The 26,658-nt window shown below is 37.6% G+C and overlaps 1 protein-coding gene across 5 annotated transcripts in view; it reads right to left on the reverse strand.

Annotated features, from left to right (window-relative positions):
- Positions 1-883: 883 nt before the first annotated feature.
- VMP1 (vacuole membrane protein 1) overlaps positions 884-26,658 on the reverse strand; it is a 118,587-nt gene continuing 92,812 nt past the window's right edge. For all 5 annotated transcript variants that reach the window (XM_043482582.1, XM_043482558.1, XM_043482566.1 and 2 more), the window contains 3 exons: positions 21,822-21,883; positions 2,785-2,887; positions 884-1,714 (listed from right to left, as the gene is read on the reverse strand). In XM_043482582.1, the coding sequence (XP_043338517.1) occupies positions 1,571-1,714; positions 2,785-2,887; positions 21,822-21,883 (309 nt within the window). In that variant the 3' untranslated portion in view covers positions 884-1,570. The remainder of the gene's footprint in view (positions 1,715-2,784; positions 2,888-21,821; positions 21,884-26,658) is intronic.

Here is a 26,658-nt window from a genome sequence, read left to right on the forward strand (position 1 = left end):
TAAAAGAGTCAAAGTGCCACTAGACCTAAGGACCAATTCTTTTAACCATAAAACATGGTGCTGGGTAATGTTTGAATGGGAACATTTGATATGGATGGTCAGATGAAAGATACCAAAATGTCAGACAGCCCATCGACTGCTGTTGCCATGAGATTCAACAGTCAACATCAGTCTGATAAGCTACCCGACAAGGTGGTACAGCCATGGAGATGTCACGACGGTAGGCAAAACAAGCAGACATTCAGGCAGGATTTGATCAAACAAACCAGGCATTTCTGGCCTGTTGAGATTTAAACTCAATTCTACACTCAACATAATGTCAGTACCAACTTTCCTAAAGGAGAAAAGTGAGACTATTTATCACCATGCCCCCCCCACCCCGCCCTGAGCAAAATAAAATGACCAAGTTCAACCAGAAACATCCAGAAGGAAAAATCACATAAGAACAAACACGAAAAAAAGGAAAGAAAATTAGGTTATAAATAAAAGTAAATTTCTGTCTGCTAAAATCAGAATACGTACTGAGTTAAAAACTAATTGCAAAAAAAAAAAATTAATTGCTATGAGAAAGCTTGTTTTTATTTTAAAACAGGTTATTTTTCTCTCCATGTCCTTTGTTTTATATACTATCATCTCTCCTGTTTTCACAAACCAGTAAGTCCCCTCCATACATCAGTACCTAAGGTGCCCTTTCAGCAGTGTGTAGCCAGCTGCCCAATTTCAACCCAACCAAAAAACGCCTTGGTGGTGGCCCTTTCATGCAAATAAATGAAGGCGTAAGAGACACTGGCTGTGATGGATATGGCAAGGCTGAATTTAGTTGGTAGAAGCCAAAAGGAAGTTAAAAAAAAAAAAAAAAAAACGCTCAAGAAAATGGACACAATTTTGGAATGATCAAAGATGTATTTATAAAGTTTTTTCATGACTTCATTCTAAATATACAGAATAAAAAATGGTGTCAGCTCATTTGTGAGACACCAACAAGATTTTCCTTATACTGTCTCAAAATTGAAAGATCAGTTTCCCAAGAGGGTGTGCAATGCATCATAAAATGGCCTTTTTTCGAAGGTGGGAGAGGAAGGGTTGGGCAGGATGGCATATTAAATTTTACCATGATAGACATGCAAGACTGTTATCCAATCTAGTATAATTTATATACACTTTTGATGACTTAGAAAAACAAAGAAGTCATATTTGACAAGCCTAAAAAGCTTGAAATATTTAACATACTTAGGAATTCTTTTTTGGGGGATGGTGTTTGGAATTCTTTAATTGTACCACGTGGGCCTTTGAAAGTAACAAACAGAAGGCCAGTTTCTGTTAACTTTGCTGCTCAACATCACATTCCACCCTAATAAAATACAACTTGGATTGAACCGAGGGTGGATACCTTACCTTAACAAAGGAAAAGTATGTCAGTGCAAGATGTGGACTAAACTGCTTTCAGGGGGGAAAAAAAATAAAAACTGATACAGGTTGGAAAAGGGAATTTTCCTTCCTGATCTGGAGTCCTCCCACTTTAAGGCAGAACCCTTCCATTTTAATTTCTGCAGTTAAAACCTTTTCCTGCTTATTTGGTTTTCTCCTTTGGGTCCAACCGCTGCTGGATTCGTTTGGCATAACTTTGTGCCATGGAGTTAATGATGGACAGGATGAAGTAACACACCATTACAACAACCAACTTCTCAAACATCCAGGACAACCAGTTTTCTCCCTGCAGGAAGAAAGGCAGAACAACCCACGAGAAATGCTTCATTAGTTTGGTTGTAAAAACAACTACTATGTTTTAACGAAAGTAATGAGAACTTGGAGGTTATAACCTAATAAACAATTAAAAATGAAAAGTCTTCTCTCTTCAGCTACCCTGAAATCTACATTCAGGCCTTCTTCTTACCCCCAGTTATTAAGGTTTCACTTTGTTAAAGTCAATGTTGAATACAGTTCAGAATGGGGTGTGAGGTCATTTCTTGTCTTTCACTACATAAAGTCTTTGATTAAATTCTACTATCTGAAGTCATCATGGGGATACCTGTAGAGAGTAGTGTCAAGATAGTTTTATATATTTCTTGTTCCAATATTAGGAGCAGCTTTTAAAATATAAATGTTATCTATTTCTGGAGTTATGTTTGGTCAACTGAGGGCAGCAAAGGGCCACATAAAGAGTTGTAAGGCCATTAAAAAAACCAACCAAACAACAAAAATAACCCTATGCTTCCTTCAAGTTCCCCATTTCAGGTTATTGCTTACTCATCCTCTTCTAGTCATTTCCTTTCTTTGCTACAGAACTGTTTATACAAAAGGCAGGTTTAGTTTAAAGTTTTTAAGTTCAGTTATGTTAACAGCTTTAGTTTATATTTTTTTTTAAAAATTATTTTTCCCATCAATGAAAAGAAAAAGAGAGCAAAAATAGATATTCAAATGAACTCATTAAATCCAATACTTTGTTATGCTATAAATCTTAACTTTCTAATCTACTTGGAAAGTATACTTGCTACTTATAAATAAGTCATTGTAGATCAAGGTAATAACTCATCCTACATAACATATCCATTATTTTCCATTAGCCCAATACTTGTTTTGGGGAGCAATACAAAACAGAAGTTACATTTTTCTGCTTTAGACAAAGACACATTTGCCAGTAGGAAGTACACAGAGCTTCAGACTTCTACTGAGCCTGACAAACCTCACTCTATTCGCCTAAAAATGCCAGTGAGTGCTGCGAATGTAACTGCAGCCTGAAACTGTGGGGGTGGGAAAGAGAAGAAAACCAGGGAAAAGTCTCACCTGCGGTGTGCCCATTTCGCTTCTGTGGTGAAGCTTCTGCCGCTGGGCCTCCAGGTATTCCTGGAATGGCTTCTGCAGAGATGGACCTATGCCGGGGACAGCACTGGAGGCATGGTACAATAACCCCAGGAAAAAAGACACATTTGGGAAGAAAAGCAGGAAAGAATGTTAAAGGAAAATCCACTTACCGCCTTGACTCAAAAAAGCAGGGATTAGACAGAAAGAGGAAAAAAACCCAACAACAATCAGCAGAGGTGGCGAAATCCTGTGAACTGTTCCCAATGGATAAATATTCATCCTTTCCCAACCCCTTACAGAAGACAACTGTCTCCCACCAACATGTTTAAGAAGGAAATAGGAGCTGAGAGTCCCTTCCAGTAGAAGAGTTAGTTCTCAGAGTGAGGCGAGCTCCGCCGGCGCTGCACACTGGTGTGGTACAAAGAGCAAAATGAATGACTTCTGAGAAGTCTCACATTTATCACCACCAGTTCCTGTAAGAACTGGTTTGAACCGATTAATAAGGAAATGACTTATGCTTGTGTCATCCCTGGTTGAAAAAGAAACTGCCCGCCCTCTCACTGACTTGTCCCATCTTCTCAGAGGAGGCGGTCCTTTCTCAAACCAAGTCCTTATTAGGACAATCTGTGCGTCATCCTTATCCAAAAAGAATGCATTAGCAAATTTGGGAGGCACCTCCCACTAGTCAGAAGTCAGTGATTAACAAAGGAACAAAGAAGGAACTATGAACCTTGAATCACGTCGTGGTTTATGGTGGATGGCTTGCACAGAAACTACACAACATTACTAAACAACTTGTTCTGAGATGACTGGGATAGTGATCTCTGATAAGTTTATGGGCTCAGAGCTCCCTCTCACCTAGAATGTGTGCAGGCAGTGCTGTTAAACCGGTTTGGCAACTGTAGTCACCGGGCTCCCGATTTAGAAATGCTTGCAGGCATTTTAAAAAAACGGTAACTTGGGGCGACTTAGAAAACCAAACATCTCTACTTTCTATACCCTCTATTTTCTCATCTGTCATAACAGGGCTGAAAGCTAAACGAGCCCAGTCATTTTCCTGGGGCCAGCAAAGGGTATTTCATGTGCAACAGTGCCTAAAGTTCTCTTCTTTAAGTATTAATGTCACCACCTTTTTTCTAGAACAATTTCAGTTGCTGCTTTCTCTAATAAAAAGCAGTACAGAAGAGAAATTTCTTGCTACTATATTTACCAGAGGGTAACAAATACATACTCCTGGCTGACACTTTTCCTTGATCCTGTTAATGATCAACCAACAAGCCCTTAATAGAGTCCTTATTTTATATCCAAACTGTAATTGGTGCTATGGGGAGAGACTAAAACTGCAAGAAGTGGTCTACGTCCAAGAACTCAAATCATTATTATATGGATTCAAAACGTACTCACGTACACACACACACACACACACACACACACACACACACACACGTGAACTCATTTGCGAACAACAGAATTTATAAATCAGTAATAAATTTCTCAATTTTTTGGTAGAGAAGACACACTCCAAAGAAACTGAAGGGAGAAAAGAAAGACCAGTGTGGGGTGAAGTTGTTTAAAAAGTCCTTTAAGGAATACTGAAAGATGTGTAAAAAGGCCTGAAGAGATATATGTAGTAGAGGCAATGACTGCACGGATGATTCCAAAAGACCCATAAGACAGACCTCAAAGACGGAGAAGCCTCCTCCCCTTGCACAGACGTCTATGTGGCCTCACGTGAGCGTGGTAAACCAGAAGAGCTGTCTCTGAGCTCTGCTGCTGTTTTTCAGTAATGGTTTTTCTACAAGGGAGCAACAATAGTACAAACTTTCTCTTTAAAAGAAAGATTTTCCTTGGGTAGTTCTTTATATAATGCATAAAAGAATGCAAATAGCTCATCCACTTATACTTGAAATAAACCACAGAAATATAAAAAAATCCAATAAAATAAATGCATAAGGAGACTGGCTTTGAAGATTGCAGATTTTTAAGAACTTTCCTTCAGAAATTGATTCCTTTTGGGTTTTTTGGCTGCTGCACAGTTTGCAGGATCTTGGTTCCCTGATCAAGGGCTGAACCTGGCTCCACTGCAGTGAAGGTGCCAAGTCCTAACCACTGACCAACAGGGGACGCCCAGAAATTTATTCTTTCACCCTTAATAACAATACCTTATATCATCATTTTAAACTCCCAAGGGTGGCTAGTTAAGAAAAAAACTTATTTAGTGAGATTGAAATGATTGTAGGCTTCTTTGAACAGCTAGGATGTACAAGAAACAACTTTTGTTTCTTCAGACCTCTAACTTCAGACCAAAGTTAAGCAAAACTATGGCTTACAGTTTTCCTCAAATCATTCTTGGGCTCCAGGTCAAGTCATTATTTAAAGAGAAAATTAAGAATCAAGACCCAATGTTAGAAAGGTTCTACTCTGCTGTTGTTGAGGGAAATGAGGAAGGCACTAGCAACAATCATTCTAAATTCCTTTCAAAATAACTGAAAAGCATAAGTGATTTGCCATTATAAGTCCATTAAGGGCTACTCTTTTAGCTGATAGAGAATATATGTTTACATGATGTGTAACTTTCAAAGAATTTTCCTAGACTAATGAAGAGGTTAATTTTTCAAGGTGCTATGTTATTACATGCTTTAGAGTTTTGGGTGGTGGAATGGGAGAGTCAGTTTTTCATAAGAGACTAGAAACACTTGAAAATAGAAAGAAGTTAGAAGTCTTTTATAGCAACATTTTGACCAAAACTATTATGAATAAGTGCCACATGATCCAAATAAATATAAAAAGTTAACCTATTGAAATCTAGGTAATACATGTTACATAATGAATTTTAGTCAAGTCCTCAAGTTTTTAAATATATGCCTCAAAATCTTAGTTTTATTTTAATTTTTTTATGTCTATAAACAATGGCTTAGGTCACACATGCCTCAGCTTATACAAAGCACTCTTATACTAGAGTTTTCTAAATTAACACTAAAGCTCTTTAAGTAATGGACTAGATAAAAACTGAAATTATAGCTTTTACTCTTAACATGCATTTAAGGAAAACAAGAATGCCATCCCCATGACCTCATCCCTCAAGTTATTTTCAAGCAGCAGAAGTAAGAGCCCATTCTAGGAAAAAGAAAAAAAAAAAAAGAGTCCATTCTGACATTCAGGATTAATTTAAGGTACACGCATGAAGAAAGGAGGGAGGAATAACTTGCAACACAGTTTAGTGTCTTTTTATCGTTGGTTTAGGAAATAACTCAAACGCCTTTTCTGAAAGCCATTAAGTTCCGAGCACCTTATGCACCTGGCTGAGGGCTCGCCTCTCACCCACGGTGGGCGGGTGAGACGCTGCAGTTAGGTGCTGACTGAATTCAAAGTGTCAGAGTTATTCAGCAGTATTTTCCCGTCAGTGTCTGTATTTAAATATACTTAAACTAGCCTTGTAAACAGCCATTTTCTCTAGGTGACAAAGCCTTTAAGAAAAAAGAAGGGAAAACAAAAGCAAGAATAAAATTAATCTCATCCACTTTTCCTTGCTGTAGACCTTCAACATGGTGGGTAAAAAAAAAAAGCTGTGTGGACAGTAATATGTTGATATTTATTTCTTGACATACAAAAACACTTTTCAGGTAGTATAATCATGAAGAAACAAATTTCCAACAAATTATTTAAATGACAATTTTTGAACTTAATAAAGAAAGAAAGAAATCCTCAGAAAATGCAAACAGGAGAGGAGGAGAAAAGAAATCCACAGAAGTCTAAACCCACCCAGAGTTCAAAAGGAGTTTCATGGGAACAATATTCTGCATGCTTATATACCTAACTATAAGTTAAAACAGAAACAAGACAAACTTCTCGGCAAAATTCTGTCAAGGGCCATGATCAATATACAAACAAAATCTATTATTTTTCTCTAGTTTTTAAAGCGTATGTAACTCCGTTTTTGGAATCACTTATAAGAAATCTGTATCTTAAACTCTGCCCATATCAACTCATTATAAACAAAGGTCTGCACTGTGTTCCCACAAAAAGCCAGAAAAATCTTCCAGAGGAAGCATCACAATTGGCAGAGGTTGCATAGAGTGGGTGATGTGATTACTCTGGTTTTTCACAATGCTTACATTTTCACTTGTTGGTTGGTTATGAGCATATACACCCATTCCAAAAATTCATAGGTCATTGTTATTCGGTTTTCAAGGAACTCCCTTCAAACTGTGTTACTTTCAAACAAACTGGTTCACGAGATGTAAAAAACATATCATTTGATTTACTTTGAATGTCTTTTCCATCATGAACATAGTCATCAAACTAGCACTCACTATTAAAAGACCTGAAATCTTCCTGTCCAGGGTTCTTCTTGGATTTTTCCAGCCAGATGTGTTGTTTTTTTTTTTAAACTATAATTATTATTAAGTGCCATCATAAACCTGGGGCACAGTGCTTAGTAACACAAGAGTAACATAAACTTATAAAAAATTGATTTGTCTTGTTTAGCTCTATTTATACAGTGCCCATGTGAAGGTTACGCAGTTGAAATGCCTAAGGGAATTAAACAGGTATAATTAAGTAAAGTTCTAATATAAGCGCTTCTTTCTTAACCACTTTTTTTTGAAGACCTTAGCATTGATGTGATTGTGTATGTCATATCATTGGCTTTCCAATATACTAGAAACTGCCTGACATGGATTCCAAGTAAGGCTAAAGGGCAATAAACCTTTGTCATTCCTAGGGAAAAAAAAAAGTTTTTAAATGTTTTAAAATTAAGAAACATTTCTTTAAACCTTTATTTCACTATTTGTGCAGTACTTTGAGGCTAATTTATTTAACATTCCTCTGATGATTAATTAGAACATCTAAATAACATTCTCAGGGTGTGATTGGTTAAACCACTGAAAGCTTATGAATGTGAGAAAATGATTTTAGAAGATACAGTTCAGGGGTACTATTAAAAGAAAGGGAAAAGAAGAGTTTAATCAAGTCTACTGCTGCTACAATTCAGACAGCATAATGGTCTTTTGAAGTAGCCTGTTTTTTGACAGCACCAAGCAGCTTTTAAAGGCAGAGAAGCCTAGACCAATGGTCTGTGAACATTTCTGATATATGGATATTACTCATGCAAAGAGTAAAATGTATAAATACAAATTTAAAAGGATAAAATATAGATGAAGCATTAAACAATTTAAAATGTCTCATTATGATGACTTTCATGCTATCTTTAGCAAATATTCCTGATTAATGGGGCACAGAAAAAACAAATAAATTGCAGCGTGCCCCCTGTAAGCCCCTTTAGTACTGAGAACTCCTACTCTTAGCCTGGGCTTCCCTGGTGGCTCAGTGCTAAAGAATCCGCCTGCCGATACAGGAGATGCAGGTTCGATCCCTAGGTCAGGAAGATCCCCTGGAGGAGGATAATAGCAACTCACTCCAGTATTCTTGCCTGGAAAATCCCAGACAGAGGAGCCTGGTGGGCTACAGTCCATGGGGTTGCAAAGATTCAAACGCAACTTAGCAACTAAACACCACCACTCCTACCCTGTACTTGTAATATCTAATTTGTGATCTTCTGACATATGGATTGAGGGAGTGCCAATCAGACTGATGTATACATCCTCCATGGATGTATAGCCATAATTATATCTTTGTATAACCATAATAATGCTGTTTACATTACAAAAACAGACAAAGAAAGGAAATGACAAAGATGAAAATAAATATAAATAGAAGTTCTATTTTAGTCCCACTCCAATGGTGGACACCACTGGTTTAGACCAGGGAACTAAACTGCAAGGGGTACAAATACTATATACATACATACATACGTGTATACACACACACATACATATATACACACACATATACAAATATATATATACACAAGTACCTATACAAATATATATATAAAATCTATATCTGTTCCCAAAAGGTCAAAATATCTTAAGGTTTAGTTAGCAGACCAACTCAATGTAAAATTGTTAGGTAACATATTAGAGAAAAAAAGAAAGCTATTTCTACAAAGATCCAGACCAAGGGTCTCTTTTCGCTTGCCCTTCCATGCTTTAGAGTGGCTCTTATAGACCACTGTAAAGAGGGCCTTTAAGAACCTAGACAGTCAGACCTCAAGAAACTGAGATTTGTGCCCACAGTTAAACTTATATTTATGCTTTAAATGAGTATTAGAGTTTTTAGAATTTTATTGATTAAGTGAGAATCACTCTATGTAAATCAATAAATCAAATTTATCCTCTGACTCCAGAGAATTCCCCTATCAGTTGAGATTTGGCCTGGGAGCTGAGGAGTCCTAAACAGACTCTTCTAGACTGAAGCTACAGACTCTTCTGCTAAAGAGGTTAAATATTATAATTAAGGTACTGTGCTGTGCTTAGTCGCTCAGTGGTGTCCGACTCTTTGCGACCCCCTAGACTATAGCCCACCAGGCTCCTCTGTCCACAGGGATTCTCCAGGCAAGAATACTGGAGCGGGTTGCCATGCCCTCCTCCAGAGGATCTTCCTGACCCGGGCATGGAACCCAGGTCTCCTGCTTTGCAGGCGGATTCTTTACTGTCTGAGCCACCAGGAAAGCCCAATTAAGGTACTAGTAGGATATATTTTCAGGGATGAAATAAAAGCCCATCCATACCCCACCTCCGTTACATGCTGATCTGTCTTCTGAACAAAAGAGGCAATGACAGGAAAGCAGAAGTTCAGTGACAAGGTGGACTAGCAAGTCCCTTTCTTGATAACAGTCTTATAAGTAATTCTTTTAAGAAATGTGCACATTTTAGTCAAACGCAGTAGAATTGAACAACACTCCTCCATAACCATCCCCCGTCACCCCCGCCCCCGCCTGGCAGTGAGGCCAGGATCTAAACAGGCTTAACGGTTAGTATTTTAATGAGTTGTCATTTCCTGTCTGATAAAGATTCTCACAGTATTTAACCACCAGTTTCCCTGGGGCCCGACCAGTACTAGAACTCTATTCATAGTGACTCAGAATGGATCTCAGACTGCTAGCCTGATTCAACAATGATAGATCGCCCTACAAATGAAAACAAAAAAAAACAAAAATACAAAAAAGGAAAAAAAAAACAAAACCCCAAACCCTGTCTTTCCTCCCAAGGTAGACTGCTCAGGAGACGAAGCAGGCAAGGCAGAGGGGAGATAGTTCATCAAACAATCTTTCTGAAGAAGCCAAAGGCCATTATGCTAACATTTATTAATATTTATAGCCTTCTAGTCCTCAGAGATTAGAGAAAGAAAAAGAGAAACAAATTGATCCCTAATTAACCCATTAACCCAGGAATATGACAAGTAAACGAACTGGTGTCAGCAGCAAATCAACTTATATTTAACCTAGTAAAACTTGAGATCCCGAAATCCTAGGTGACTGAAATGAAAATGTTAAAATCTAGGGATTTCTCATATACACAAGTTTGAGTTGATAGTCTCTGGCACCATCTAAAATTCGTTGTGATTCAACCTCAGGATTTGGGATTAAAACATCTTGAGTTTCATTCACAGCTGTGCCCCTTTCAAATTATTAAAACCTCTTTTGTACTCAAGTTAGCCTATTGTGTGCTGAGTAGAATTATAAACATATGACACCGTCAGTTTCTTAGCTGCTGTGTAGAAGGAAGACCACTGCTTTATTCAGAAACATCAGGTGTATGGTTTCTATTGCCTCACAGCGTATTTCTATCACCAGCGTCTTTCAAAAAAAGTAATTGGCAATTGCACTTGCTTTTGAACATTTGGAATTGTTTTCTATGAGAATCAGAATGAAAGTAATACCTCCTTACAATTAGCAGCTACTCTTTGAAATACGCTATCATTAAAGGGAAGCTTTTGAAAACAAACCTCATTTCAGAATGTAGACTTGAGCAACAGAAGCCAAACAGGCATTTATGTTAATGAATGAGGCCAGAGCTAAAGAAGTGGTCTATGAGAACCAAGTAAAGTGATTGGCTGCCAAACAAAACCCTTTTAAAAATCAACTGATTTCAGTTACAGAAAATGACAGACTGATGGTAGCTTTATATGGTGACAAATTCATCTGTGGCTGGCTAAACGACCCACTGGGTTCTAAGAAAGAAAAGAAATCAGCAACAGGAACCCACAGATCCAAAGGTCAAGAATACAGAATAGTTTGTGGAATTTTAAACTTAAGGTGAAATAGCATGGAACCTCACTGGCCTTTATATCATGATGGTAAATGGATTAAAAAAAAAGTGACAATATTGACAGGAATTTAATCTCATCAAGAAAAATCTAGTTACTCCAACCATCAGGCAGAAAATCACTAAATGCAGTAGATAACCTCAAAAAGAAAAGCCAGGATCTCTGACCTCAATGAACTTCATCCAGAAGAGTGATTAGAGGATGAACAGGGGGAAACGTATTTAAACCTATAGTACAAACCCCAGTAGGTTTCTCAAAATAACACGGGTAGCACCAAGTTTCAGCAGTGCTAGGTTGATACAAGTGTGAACAAGGAGACCGGGTAGAAAGAACTCATGCCGGCTTCTTGTCACATGAGGCAGCCTTTGGAAACCAGCTCTCTCGTCCAAATATCCAACTTCAAGCAGATTTCCTCACTGCCTTCCACAGAGCTATCTCAATGTCCCTCTTCTCTGCCTCAAAAGATTTGGAAATCTTCATGCCAGCCTTGAAGGAAGAAGTGGTTAAGGAGGATAAACCAATCCACTCAGGCTTTTGATCCTATCTCCTTACATTTCTTACTATTTACATGAATTTGAATATGTTTCAGTTTCCCATGAAGCCAGTGATAATACCCTATAGATTTTATTATGCAGTTTCATAAAAATATGAAAAGCATCTGGCACAGAGTTCTTACTAAATGCTAATATCCAACCCATGTCCTTCCTTTTTTTTTCATTTGCATTTTCCATCTCTAGCTTTTTACTAGATTATTTCCCTCAACCTAAAATATACAGAGGTCTCCCCTAATAATGAATAAATGAATTCAACTAGTCAACAAATATTTACAGAACATTAAAAAATGTGTCAGGTGTGACCCTGGCCTGACTTTTTCTTTACCCACAATGTAGTCTGATATAACTGGGTTTCAGTTTTCCTCATTCTACTGAAATGCTCTAATTATGGTTAATATTAACTTCCTGATACAATGTCCATTTCTCACTTTACAGTCTAACTCCAGAGATCTTGCTTTAACCTTTCACTATCCTGCCTCCCTGTATCTAAAACAAAAATACAAAGGAGTTAAGAATCAAAAGAGAAGATAAACTACAGGAAGAGGACATGAAAAGGAAGGAGCTTTCTACCTAAAGTACAGAAGTTATATATATTAAAGTCAGCATGTACAACTGAGTCTCAGCAGCTGGGGTCTTAAAAGTCTCTGTATCCTCTTCCGGTTAATACAATTATTTGTGTCCCACACTTCCATAACTTTTTCTGATTATCTTACAATGATCAAAACAAGTCAAATAGAACTGAGTATGCAAACCATTATATTTTAAAATGAAAGGACAGATTTTTTTTTCTGTAGAAGAAAAAGTCCAGGCCAACACAGCTCATTCTGACCACCTGTCACAGAGTGAGGAACAAGAAACAACATTAAGATTCAAGCACTTAATTACTCTGGTTAAAATGATCTCTCTTGCCACAGGCAAGTCCGACTCTGAGGTCAAATGTCAAGTTAACTCAGAAATAGGAGACAGCAGAGCATGGAACATTCTGTATCTGGTAAAGAGTCCCTGCTCCAGTCAACCCCATCCCCCGAGTTCAATGACTGAATTATGGAAACTTTCTTGTGTGATGAAACTGGGGACTTTGTCTTCCAATAAGACCCTGGCAACCGAACAATGAGCCAATGATCTGCTTATGGTTTGTTACGAGTCATACTCTTGATGTTATTTTCTGGGAATTCTCATCCTCTATTTGTGAGAATACCGGAACATATCATCTTAATCATGATTTTAAAGTTAGACTTCGGTCAGGCTCTTTAAGAAATAGGTCCAGGTCTCTCACTGGAGAAAATCTAAAATTAAATAAAAATTAAGTTTAAAATCTTAATTTAAAAAAAAAAAAAAAAAAAGACTGTAACAAATGTAAGGCCTTTGAAGCTCCAAAGTTCCCTGGTTCTGTCCCCTGACTTACAACAACTTAGGATACAAGAGAGTGAAAAAAAATCCATTACATGCTTAATCTTTTTTCAGAAACTTTCTCTGTCCTCTTGACAAAAATACCATAAACCAAAAGGCTTTTTCAAGGCTATTATCTTTTCCTAACCTTTCAGAATATGTTATTGACATTCTATCTGTTCACATTTTCATATATAACTAGATAAACCCTTTGATTTAGGAGTAGATAACAGGGACATCTTTCTCTAAGCCTACTGATGCTAATAGTAACTTTCTAGAACTGTGCAAGAAATAAATCTACAAATTATTCTTTCCGGTCAAGGGAGGGGAATTATTTACCCTTAAAATTACAATAAGTTTTGGAGGTAGGGCTTACATTCTCTCTGGGACCTTAGGACTGTCCTACCATGACATACTATACTAAAAATACCACACAGGTCAAAGGCATACTTATTATGTAGCTGGGCCATTTCATAGTTACACTAAGACTAGAAGCCATTTGGGGAAGGGATATTTCTTTCAGCCATCAGTATAGCATTCAAAGCTGTATAAAACTGACAAGAACTCTCACCACCAGAGATGTAACTGTCAACTCTAAATGATTATTTCCGTGCCACCTGGGGAGGTGAGGAGCCGGACATGACAGGCCACAGGTGCACCTGCCTGGACAAAATTTGACCCCAGGCAAAACTAACTTATCAAAACTAAGAGTTATCTTGCCTATGTCCAATCTCCCTTTTGTCCATCTTCTCCTGCTTCCGTGTTATCCCTTTAATCATACTCTAGGCTCTACTACTTGCTCACCTATCTTGCCCTGAGAAATGCGCACAGAAGCATTTCTCAAATGCTTTTGTTCAAAGCAGAAAAAAAAAAAAAAAAGAAACATTCCAAATGTTTATCAATGGGAGAGTGGATGAATAATTACCTAATGGGATAATATATAATGGTCAAAATGAACAATTTCTATTTTTTTTTTCAGGTACAGAGTGTATTACCAGAGACACAGCACAGCAGGTGGGAGAGCAGAGAAACTGCTCAGTGAGAAGCAAGGCAGAGACCCACGCCCTGAGAGCGAGGCTGTGGGCGCCCCCTTAGTGGGGGGCCCAAAATGAACCATCGCAGCGGCACAGTCATGTCAGCACCGTAACAGTAAGCAGAAAGTCTCCAAAGATTACATATAGTCTGACACACATTTCATTAAGTTAAAAAGACTAAAATAAAAAATTATATGAGTTATTTATAGCCACTCTGAGTCCACATCCTTATCAATAAAAGAAAGGAAAATACTGATCACATAGGACTGCAATTGGAACTAAACAGTAACCACAATTCTGTTTGAAGTGTGTTCACGGTGTTTAATAAATAGTACTCTCAAGAATTACTTGTAAACTCTTTGATGAAAAACTTTGTCCTGGTAAAAGGCGTTTTACTGATCAGAGAGTAAAGAAATGGGTACTTTCTTTAGGAGAAGTAAAGTGAAAGTGAAAGTGAAGTTGCTCAGTCGTGTGCGACTCTATGCGACCCCGTAGACTGTAGCCCACCAGACTCCTCCGTCCATGGGATTCTCCAGGCAAGAATATTGCAGTGGGTTGCCATTTCCTTCTCCGGGGGATCATCCCAACCCAGGGATTGAACCCAGGCCTCCTGAATTACAGGCAGATGCTTTAACCTCTGAGCCACCAGGGAAGCCCTCTAGGAGAAGGAGGCCTTCCTCAATCTTTCCTGAGAGCACACAAAACAGTCACCTAATACCTGACCTTTCTGTTTACAGTCAGCAGAAACCTCGGAAAACAAGAGGGGAAAACAGGCAACATAAAAATGGAGAGGAAAGGCATTTTTAAAATCCACATGCCTTAGAATTTTGAATCACTGACACGAGTGCATTTCAACTACATGTAGGGTATTTTGAGATAGGACATTTCACATTTTGACTGCAAGTTGGAAAGATTACCAGTTGTCTCCTGAGACTGGGGAAGAAATGCTACTCAAAGAAACACTGTTTGAAAGAACAGCAATTACAAGTGGAAACAGAGGAATTAAATAAGCAGCCTGTGTCAGGGTTTATATTCAAACTTGGATTTGTTTTGCCCAAAGCCCATCTGTTCTTTTTACATTTTATTCCATAGCTGTCCTTACTCTCAGGATTCATTTTTCATGCTTCCTTGGCTTTAGTATCTCATAATTTTATATTTGAACTGTTGCTGACTTTGTTTTGATTTTTTCTTTTGATTTTTACTCTACCATGATAATTCATCACTCCCTTAATTTTAGGTACACAGTTTTAAATATGGTTCAAAACATGGTCCACTGGAGAAGGGAACAGCAAACCATTTCAGTATTCTTGCCTTGAGAACCCCACTAAAAATATGAAAAGGCAAAAAGATAGGACACTGAAAGATTAACTCCCCAAGTCGGTAGGTGCCTAATATGCTACTGGAGATCAGTGGAGAAATAACTCCAGAAAGAATGAAGAGACGGAGCCAAAGCAAAAACAACAACCAGTTGTGGATGTGACTGGTGATGGAAGTAAAGTCCGATGCTGTGAACAGCAATATTGCATAGGAGCCTGGAATGTTAGGTCCATGAACCAAGGCAAATTGGAAGTGGTCAAACAGGTGATGGCAAGAGTGAATGTTGACATTTTACAAATCAGTGAACTAAAACGGATTGGAACGGGTGAATTTAACTCAGATGACCATTATATCTACTACTGTGGGCAAGAATCCCTTAGAATAAATGGAGTAGCCCTCACAGTCAACAAGAGTCCGAACTAACACCCCAAAAAGATGTCCTTTTCATTATAGGGGACTGGAAGGCAAAAGTAGGAAGTCAAGAAACACCTGGAGTAACAGGCAAATTTGGCCTTGGAGTACAGAATGAAGCAGGGTAAAGGCTAATAGAATTTTGCCAAGAGAACACACTGGTCATAGCAAACACCCTCTTCCAACAACACAAGAGAGGACTCCACACATGGACATCATCACCAGATAGTCAGCACTGAAATCAGACTGATTATATTATTTGCATCCAAAGAAGGAGAAGCTTTATACAGTCAGCAAAAACAAGACCGGGAGCTGACTGTGGCTCAGATCATGAACTCCTTATTGCCAAATTCAGACTTATTGAAAAAAGTGGGGAAAACCACTAGACCATTCAGGTATGACCTAAATCAGATCCCTTACGATTACACAGTGGAAGTAACAAATAGATTCAAAGGATTAGATCTGATAGAGTGCTTGAAGAGCTATGGACAGACATTCGTGACATTTCACAGGAGGCAGTGATCAAGACCATCCTCAAGAAAAAGAAATGGAAAAAGGCAAAACAGTTGTCTGAGGAAGCCTTACAAATAGCTGTGAAAAGAAGAGAAGCTAAAGGCAAAGGAGAAAAGCAAAGATACACCATCTGAATGCAGAGTTCCAAAGAATAGCAAGGAGAGATAAGAAACCTTGCCTCAGTGATCAATGCAAAGAAATAGAGGGAAACAACAGAATGGGAAAGACTAGAGACCTCTTCAAGAAAATTAGAGATACCAAGGGAACATTTCATGCAAAGATGGGCACATTAAAGGACAGAAATGGTATGGACCTAACAGAAGAAAAAGATATTAAGAAAAGGTGGCAAGAATATACAGAAGAACTATGAAAAAAAGATCTTCATGACCCAGATAATCACGATGGGATGATCACTGACCTAAAGCCAGACATCTTGGAATGTGAAGTCAAGCAGGTCTTAGGAAGCATCACTATGAACAAAGCTAGTGGCGGTGATGGAATTCCAGCTGAGCTATTTCAAATCCTAAAAGATAATGCTGTGAAAGTGCTGCACTCAATATGCCAGCAAATTTGGAAAACTCAGCAATGGCCACAGGACTGGAAAAGGTCCGTTTTCATTCCAATCCCTAAGAAAGGCAATGCCAAAGAATGCTCAAACTACTGCACAATTGCACTCGTCTCACACGCTAGTAAAGTAATGCTCAAAATTCTCCAAGCCAGGCTTCAACAGTATGTGAACCGTGAACTTCCAGATGTTCAAGCTGGATTTAGAAAAGGCAGAGATCAAATTGCCAACATCCTTTGGATTATCAGAAAAGCAAGAGAGTTCCAGAAAAACAACTATTTCTGCTTTACTTACTACGCCAAAGCCTTTGACTGTTTGGATCACAACAAACTGTGGAAAATTCTGAAAGAGATGGGAATACCAGACCATCTGACCTGCCTCTTGAGAAATCTGTATGCAGGTCAAGAAGCAACAGTTAGAACTGGACATGGAACAACAGACTGGTTCCAAATTGGGAAAGGAGTATGTCAAGGCTGTATATTGTCACCCTGCTTATTTAACTTATATGCAGAGTACATCATGAGAAATGCTGGGCTGGAAGAAGCACAACAAGCTGGAATCAAGATTGCTGGGAGAAATAGCAATAACCTCAGATATGCAGATGACACCACCCTTATGGCAGAAAGTGAAGAAGAACTAAACAGCCTCTTGATGAAAGTGAAAGAGGACAGTGAAAAAGTTGGCTTAAAACTCAACATTCAGAAAACTAAGATCATGGCATCTGGTCCCATCCCTTAATGGCAAATAGATGGGGAAACAGTAGAAACAGTGACAAACTTTATTTTTGGGGACTCCAAAATCACTGCAGATGGTGACTGCAGCCATGAAATTAAAAGATGCTTGCTCCTTGGAAGGAAAGTTATGACCAACCTAGACAGCATATTAAAAAGCACAGACATTACTTTGCCAACAAAGGTCCACCTAGTCAAGTCTATGGTTTTTCCAGTAGTCATGTACGGATGTGAGACTTGGACTATAAAGAAAGCTAAGCACCGAAGAATTGATGCTTTTGAACTGTGATGTTTTAGAAGACCCTTGAGAGTCCCTTGGACTGCAAGGAGGTCCAACCAGTCCATCCTAAAGGAAATCAGTCCTGAATGTTCATTGGAAGGACTGATGTTGAAGCTGAAACTCCAATACTTTGGCCACCTGATATAAAGAACAGACTCATTTGAAAAGACTCTGATGCTGGGAAAGACTGAAGGCAGGAGGAGAAGGGGACAACAGAGGATGAGATGGTTGGATGCCATCACCGACTCAATGGACATGAGTTTGACTAAATCTGGAAGTTGGCGATCGACAGGGATGCCTGCGTGCTGCAGTCTATGGGGTTGCAGAGAGTCACACACAACTGAGGGACTGAACTGAACTGAAGTTTTAAATATCCTTCAAAGTGCTATATTCCAAACTTCACTAGTTTAGTTTGATGATTTACCATACACACACACACACACACACAAACATTTATAGTATTAACAGTGTGAAGAGGGAGAACTAAGAAAGGAGAATATTTCTATGGCAAATTACATGCAGTATTTTCAGTTTAGTTCAATGAGTCTATGGAATCAATTTGGCTGTTCTCCTTTCCTTTTTTTTTTTTTTTAAATTAATTTCTTTAATTGTCTCCTTTCCTTTTCTGAAATAAACTGCTAAGCTGTTTATTATTATATAAAATAAGAGACTTAGGTCTACTAAAAATTCATTCTCCTGGTTTAAGTTAATTTTCAGTCTAGGCTTGGGGATATTATTTATTAATTATCACCTGAATCCTTGTATAGCATTTCCTACTTCAAAATGTAGGAAAACAAACCTTGTCAACCTTAACTGGAGAATTCGATTAAAAGATAAAAGTTATTACAAAGATCATAAAGATACCCATTACCATCTGGTAATAAAGAATTACTATACTGCTAGGTCTAATTGTTTATACTGTTTAACATTTTATCTGGAAAACAAGTTGATGGATAATCCCTACAGACAGTGCTAGGGGGAAATGATGCTATCAGGACATTCTAACAAGTGTCCTGCAAATCGCTTTTAAAATATGATCCATGCAAAAGCAAACCAAACTACCACCCATTCCAGGAGGCCTTGAATATCTCAGAATAACTTTATGCAAATCATCTTTAAGAGGAATCACTGGAATTATTATTGTTTTTTAGGGGCTGTGCTAGAGGAGACCGTCAAGGGAAGGGACTATTGATTTTGAAAAATATAAGGAATAAGAAATTCTCACTTGAGTATATTGGTCTAGCTTAAAAACACTTTTATGGGTACTTACTGTAATTTTATTTTTTGACCACACTTAATGGGACCTTAGTTCCCTGACCAGGGATCAAATCTGTGCCCCCTGCATTGGAAGTACAGTCTTAACCACTGGATCCCCAGGGAAATCTCATATTGCTATTTATTACAGATAACTAATGTAACTTCTCAGAAACTCCAAAGGCTGGGGAAACATAAGAATCTGGGCTACACAAATCATTTGCTAATTCCTATTGGCCAGATCTTTATTTGGACACCATGTGTTCATTTATTCACCAGATATTTATTAAGAACCTGCTATGTGTCAATCAAGATGCCAGGTGCTGTGGACACAACAGCGGACAAAAATAAGCATGGCCTCTGCCATTAAGAAGCTTACAGGTTAGTTGCAAAAGGACAGTAATCATACACCCTTCAAACATGAATATAAAAATGCAACTGTCAGTGCATGCACTACGTACTGCTGAGAAAAGAGGTCCCTAGGGAAAAGGGTAATTGTGACCCAGTCAAGGAAGATGCGTTTGTGAACATAGTAGCTGAAATCTAAAGGATATTATCTAGGCGAGTAGCTCTCAGAGGGACTGGTGGTGACACTGGCAGTTACTACTTGTCAGGGAACATGTGACAATGTCTGGGGATAGTTTTGATTGTCACAACTGGGAGATACCAGAGGCATCTAGTGAGTAGAGGACAAGGATGCAGCTAAACATCTTACAACGCACAGGGCAGTCCCCAGCAACAAAAAATCATCTGGCCTAACACGTCAATAGTGTCAAGGTTGAGAAACCCTGAACAGGGCAAGGGGAAAAACACGAGCAAAGACCAGTCATGGGAGACTCAAGCAGAGAAAACTACAGGGGACAGATCATTCAGGGCTACAGAGACCATGGTAAGGAGTTTTAGCTTTACCGTAAGAATGAAAGGGGAAAATAACAAGATCCTACTGCCTAGCACAGAGGGACTATATGGATATCCTGTGATAAACCATGATGGAAAATATTTAAAAAGAATGTATATACATGTGTATAACTGAGTCACTCTTCTGTACAGAGGAGATCAGCACAACAATGTAAACCAACTATACTTCAATTAAACATTTTTTTGAAAAAAACGAGGGGGAAAACAAATGAAGGCTTTCAAGAAAAGGAAGAAGCAGGGAGTGAAGACAGTGGTGGTGACAAGGTCAGACATGATTTTTAAAAGGTTACTAACTGCAGTATGACAGATAGACTGGAAGGAAATGAAACTGGCTATGCGTGTTTGAGACAGGTAGCTAACTAATGTAACTTCTTAGAAACTCTAAAGGGTGGGGAAACAGAAGGCACTAGTGGTGAGGATGTAGAAGTAGCTGGAAAACTTCCTTCTATACATGTTCAGTATGAAAAGAGGAGAAAGAATGTCCTGTGCTGCATGCACAGTCGTTCCTACAACGTGTGGGTTTGTGTGGTAGTCCTGTATGTTCTTCAGAATTCTCTCAAGTTGGCACAATAGTCTCTAGGAAAGGATGAAATGTCATCTTCATATTTCAAAAAAGGGACAAGAATATTCCTTCTTTCTTTTTGAATGTGACATAATGTGATTTAAAAACCACTTTATAAGTAAGAATTCAGGCAACAAAAAACTGGAGTAAATAAAATTTAATTTACAAAACATAATCTATATTTCTAATCAGAAGTGTAGGAAGTAATAAAATTAATGGTTGACTCTACTGAGTATATTCTCAAGAATATGTTTTTCCTCAATTGCTATATTAATACCTAAGTAGAAAATTTTAAGAACTGTTTTATCATAGAACATACCATACACAGAAAAGGGTAAATAATATACAATGAATGGTCCAAAGAAAAATACAACTATTATTCATGAACTCACTATCAAGTGGCAATTTTTCAATAGCAAAATTTTTCATAAAGTTTTTTTTTAATAAAAGGTTTTAGGATAAAGATTTGTATTAAACTACATAAAGAGCACTTCAACTTGACACTTTTTAAACACAATTTAACACTTACCCACTAACCCACCAGCATAGGACATTTATGCTATTAAATGAAAAGAAAACCTCTTACTCACAAACACTGAATAAAAAAAGAAAATCATATATTGAAAAAAAAGGGCTCATTTACTATCTGGCAGGATTCACATTCAAGCTGACATTAATTTGATTAACCAAACAGTCCTTTCCATACCGTTTTATCAAAGTAAATTCCAAAAATTTGTGACACTGTCATTTAAAGCATATGTTAAAACTGTTGTTACTCATTTAGACATACATATAAAAGCTTCGGATAGCCTTTTAAAACGGCCTAATTTTTCTCTAATGAAGTAATAGATTCATAACACATATTTTGATATCTTATCAAGCCTTACTTAATGAAATATTAATATTTTATGTAAGATTATATACAAATGAAATACAACTGTGTATCTGGCATCCAATTTTGGCTGAAAGTCATAGCATTGTCCCAAAGCACCGTTAAACTCTTAACGATATACACATGTCTTGTACTAAAGAGAATTTCATATTTCTTTGGAGAGGCAAGTCTCAAACTGCAAAGCTTCTTTTAAATCAAGAATTATATGACTTGATACATGTTTGGCTCAGAATTAAACAAGGATAATCTGAGCTTCATCATTTCCTACTGTAAGAGGTTTATCTTCATTTTAACTAATAATGGGGCAAAAGATTTTTCCTACTCAAAAAATAAAGAGCTACCACAAAAATTCTATACCAATAATTCTTTTTTATACCTCTCCTCTCATTCAAACCATGATGATATTATTAGTCCTTAAAGAATTACTCACCCAATGAAAGCCACCATCTGCTCCACTATGTGTTTGCTGAATGTTACGATAACGAAGATTTTCTGTAAAGAAAATGCCGGTTAAAATAAATATTTCTCTTATCATAAAAAAAAAAACCAATATAAATTCACAATTCTGATAACAGTCTAAAAAGGTAACCATGCTGCTTCTAACTGCAATTTAAAACGCTCTTAAATGCGACCTACTTTGTATTTTAAAGATGTTTTTCCTTAAGCACAGTTCTCATCTTGCCAGGATACATGACTATGTCTGAGGGAAAAATATGAGTCATGAAACCCAAGGCTGGGTGCATGATCCACATGTTCTATGTGTTTTAGAATGGTGTATGCAACTGAAGGCATGGGTTCCCACATGGCCTCCATCACTGAAATTAAAGTTGATCAGTTTGATGACAGGTGTCTGGGCTAAATCTAATACAGAGGATCTTCCATATCCTTTATGGAAAGTTTTTACAAAAGAACTTGAATAGACAAAGCAATCTTGAGAAAGAATACAAAGCTAGAGAAATCAAGCTCCCTGACTTCAGACTACACTGCAAAGAAACAGTAATCAAGACGGTATGGTACTGCGACAAAAACAAAAATACAGATCAGTGGAAGAGGACAGAAAGACCAGAGATTAACCTCACACACCGAGGTCACCTTGTCCTTAAGAAAGAAGCAAGAATATACAATGGAGAACAAAGTTTCTTCAATAAACGGTGCTGGGAAGACTGGACAGCTACAGGTAAAAGGATGAAATTAGAACACTTCCTAACACCATACAAAAAATAAACTATAAGTGGATTAAAGATCTAAATGTAAGGCCAGATACTAAAACTCTTAGAGGAAAACAGGCAGAACACACTGACATAAATGGCAGCAAGGTCCTTCTTGACCTCCTAGGGTAATGAAAACAAAATTAAACAAATGGGACCTAATTAAACTTAAAAAGCTCTTGCACAGCAAAGGAAACCATAAACAAGATGAAAAGACAGCTCTCAGAATGGGAGAAAATATTTGCAAAGGAAGCAACTGACAAAGGATTAATCTCCAAAATATACAAGCTCATGCAGCCCAATATCAAAAACACAAACAACCCAGTAAAAAAAATGGGCGGGAGACCTAAACAAACATTTCTCCAAAGAAGACATACAGATGACCAACAAATACCTGAAAAGACGCTCAACACTGCTCATTATTAGAGAAATGCAAATCGAACTACAATGAGGTATCACTTCACACTTGTCAGAATGGCCACCTTCAAAAAAAATATCTACAAACAATAAATGCTGGAGAGGATGTAGAGAAAAGGGAACCCTCTTGCACTATTGGTGGAAAAGTAAATTAATACAATCACTATGGAGAAGAGTATAGAGGTTTCTTAAAAAACTGAAAATAAAACTACCAAATGACCCAGTAATCCCACTACAGGGCATATAAACTGAGAAAACCATAATTCAAAGAGACACATGTACCCCAATGCTCACTGCAGCACTATTTACAATAGCCAGGACATGGAAGCAATCTGAATAAAGAGGATGTGGTACATTTATACAATGGATTATTACTCAGCCAACAAATATAGTATACTAATGCACATCTACGGTATCTAGAAAAATGGTGCTGACCCCATGGACTGCAGCACACCAGGCCTCCCTGTCCATCACCAACTCCCGGAGTCCACCCAAACCAATGTTCACTGTGTCGGTGATGCCATCCAACCATCTCATCCTCTGTCGTCCCCTTCTCCTCCTGCCCTCAATCTCTCCCAGCATCAGGGTCTTTTCAAATGAATCAGCTCTCCATCAGATTCTGGGTAATTTTCTGTTTGGTGTTACTGAGGCATTCTTCATTAAGATACTGATACCTTACTTAACTCATAAGGAAAGATGCCTTTAGGCTTACAGGTAGCAAATATTTTCAACTCAGCAAATATTACAAAAAGTAATTACTATGGATAATGTAAGCATTAATAAGACTTTCAGGCAACACAAAGATGGGAAGAATACTTCTTTAATATGCTGAAGAAATTTACAAATTTTCTGATATATAGTAGAAAGATGATTAAGTACAAAAAATAATACGTATGATGATAAACTATAAAGGCCTCAGCAGTAAAAACAATGTATTACAGAAGTTCACAGAAAGAAAGAAAAGGTCACATAAGTACAACTAATTTGAGATTCTAGAAAATGATATTAAAACTTAGCTTTAAAGGACTTATAATAATTCTCTGAATTGTTGTTGTTGAGGTTTAGTCGCTAAGTGATGTCTGACTCTTCTGCTACCCCATGAACTGTAGCCCACCAGGCTCCTCTGCTCATGGGGTCTCCCAGGTGGGACCACTAGAGCAGGCTGCCACTTCCTTCTCCAGGGGATCTTCCTGAGCCAGAGATCAAACCCGAGTCTCCTGCATTGGCAGGTGGGTTCTCTACCACTGAGTCACCAGGGAAGTCCAATTCTCTGAATAAATACGGGTAATTCTAAATTCTTCTAATTCCTAAAATCTAACTCCATTGCTTTGTTACTGTGTATTAAATAATAACTATAGCCTATATAACTAAATGGGAGGGAAGTGAAATAAAAATAAATAACATCATGTTAGCCATCCACTGAGCATCTCAGGAAAGTGGTTAATTCAGACTAAAGCTTATTATTTCAGGTAGAAGATTAATCAGGCAATGATATTTTCTTAATCAATGTCTTAGGGTTAACAAAGACACTGCCAGCTGCACAGCTGGATATGTGAGAAAGAAATAAGACTAGAAAAATAAGTTCATAGTCCTTTTTGGTATTTGTTTAGGTATCTATCGGGCTTCCCTGGTGGCTCAGCTGGTAAAGAATCCTCCTGCAATGTAGGAGACCTGGGTTTGATCCCTGGGTTAGGAAGATCCTCTTGAGAAGAGAACAGCTACCCACTCCAGTTTTCTGGCTGGAGAATTCCATGGAATGTATAGTCCAGGGGTCGCAAAAAGTCAGACACAACTGAGCAACTTTCACTTCACTTAGGTATCTATTAATGTGAAAAAGATATTTCTTATCTTATGAAAAAAGTAAGCACGTATAGATATCCAACAGTTAGAAGATGGATGGTGATTTATAAATCCTATACAAATGGTGTATGAAGATTATGAAGCTAATTAGACAATTACTGTAGATCATTTAGTGAGAAAAGCATTAATATATGGGACTCTTCTAAGTATCCATACTAAAAGCCAGTTACTTAGAGCTATAGATCTTTTACTAAAAAACAGAGCTAATGATTTGCTCTCAGTGATTACACCACGTGTTTTCCCTACCATCATTTCCTAACATTCAAAATTAGCCAATGCCAGGATAATTGCACAATTTCATTTCTTGAAAACAAAACAAAGACTTTCTTTTTATATATAACAGTTTGAAAATTCACTGTGCTGGACAAGACACTTAAGAACATATGTCTCAGAATCACATTCATGCTTGAGGTCTGAATGAGGATTCTACCAAATAAAAAAAAAGGCACAGATCCCCAAAGAGCCCACTCAACCATAGGTACAAAGAAAATAAGGATAGAGTAGAAAAGCAAAAAAAAGATATGAGTGTAGGGAACTAATGGCACCAACAGAACAAAGAAGAAACTATACATCTGCAAAAGAAGATTCCTCCAGATTTTGGAAAGAAGAATCATAGGCTGAATCATATATTAAATATTTACTGAGTGCTGACTACATGCCAGATGCTATTCTAGGCACTAGAATACCTTGGAGAGCCAAGAAACAAAAAACTGTCCTCACAGAGCTTATATTTCAGTATGTGTGCATGTGGTGGTAGGGAGAAAGTTGAGAGGCAATAAATAACACACATGCTAAGTAAATTATATGGTACATGAAATATTATATGAGCATGTTGACTTCTTCATCATTTAGGAGAACAGAAATATTTCTAAGGTACTGTATACAGGTACAAGAATTGAACGTGTCCAGTAGAAAGAGAAATCCTTAATTAACATTATCAGGTGGGTTGATTTCTTTTAGGGGATGTTTAACAGATAGCAAGATATAAATAAAAGTAACAATATATATCAAGGGAAGTTGTCTAGTTTAAACTGAGGAAAAAAGAGAAGAGGACCAGAAGAGTTTACTATCAGATTACAGAAAAGTCTGTGTGTAGTGTGTCTGCCCTATTGTTTTAGAAAGACTTGTAATGTTTATATTACTCACTAATACTGCTTACCCAAGGAATGAGAAAAGTTTGTGGCCCTGAGCTACATCTGGATGCACATCAAGTGACATGCCTTTAGAAAGTATGTCTCTCTGATACAACGGAATACAACAAACGTATCCTGTGGTCTCAGTTTAGTGAAGGAACTCAGATTTTTTTTCCTTTCAGAAACACAGATGGGATTTTAGCATTCTTTCTTTGCTTCCTCATAGATACAGGGAATGAATGAGCTTTGACTTTAGAGTCTGGTTTGAATTCTAAGCCCTCCCATCTATGAAATGTGGATAGTAACCACATCACAGGATTGTTCTGAGATAACCAATGCAAACTGCTTGGCATAGGTCCTAACAAATAACAGGCCTTAAACATTTCAGTTTTTGTGATCATATAAATAAATTACAGTTAAGACAAAGCAAAAGAATGGAAAGAACAATGAAGTTGAAGCCGAAAGACTCAGGTTCAATTCCAGCGGTTACTCTTTTAGGCAACCATTACCTACTTCCTTCTCTAAGTTTGATAATTACAAAATGGGAGTAGTAATTTCTCTTTCCCAGGATTGTAAGAATTAAATCAGATGGCATACATTAAGTACTTTAAAGTGTGAAGCACTATATTAAAAAATTAAGCATTATTAT

Source organism: Cervus canadensis, chromosome 1, assembly GCF_019320065.1.
Source record: "Cervus canadensis isolate Bull #8, Minnesota chromosome 1, ASM1932006v1, whole genome shotgun sequence".
Lineage (NCBI taxonomy): Eukaryota > Metazoa > Chordata > Mammalia > Artiodactyla > Cervidae > Cervus > Cervus canadensis.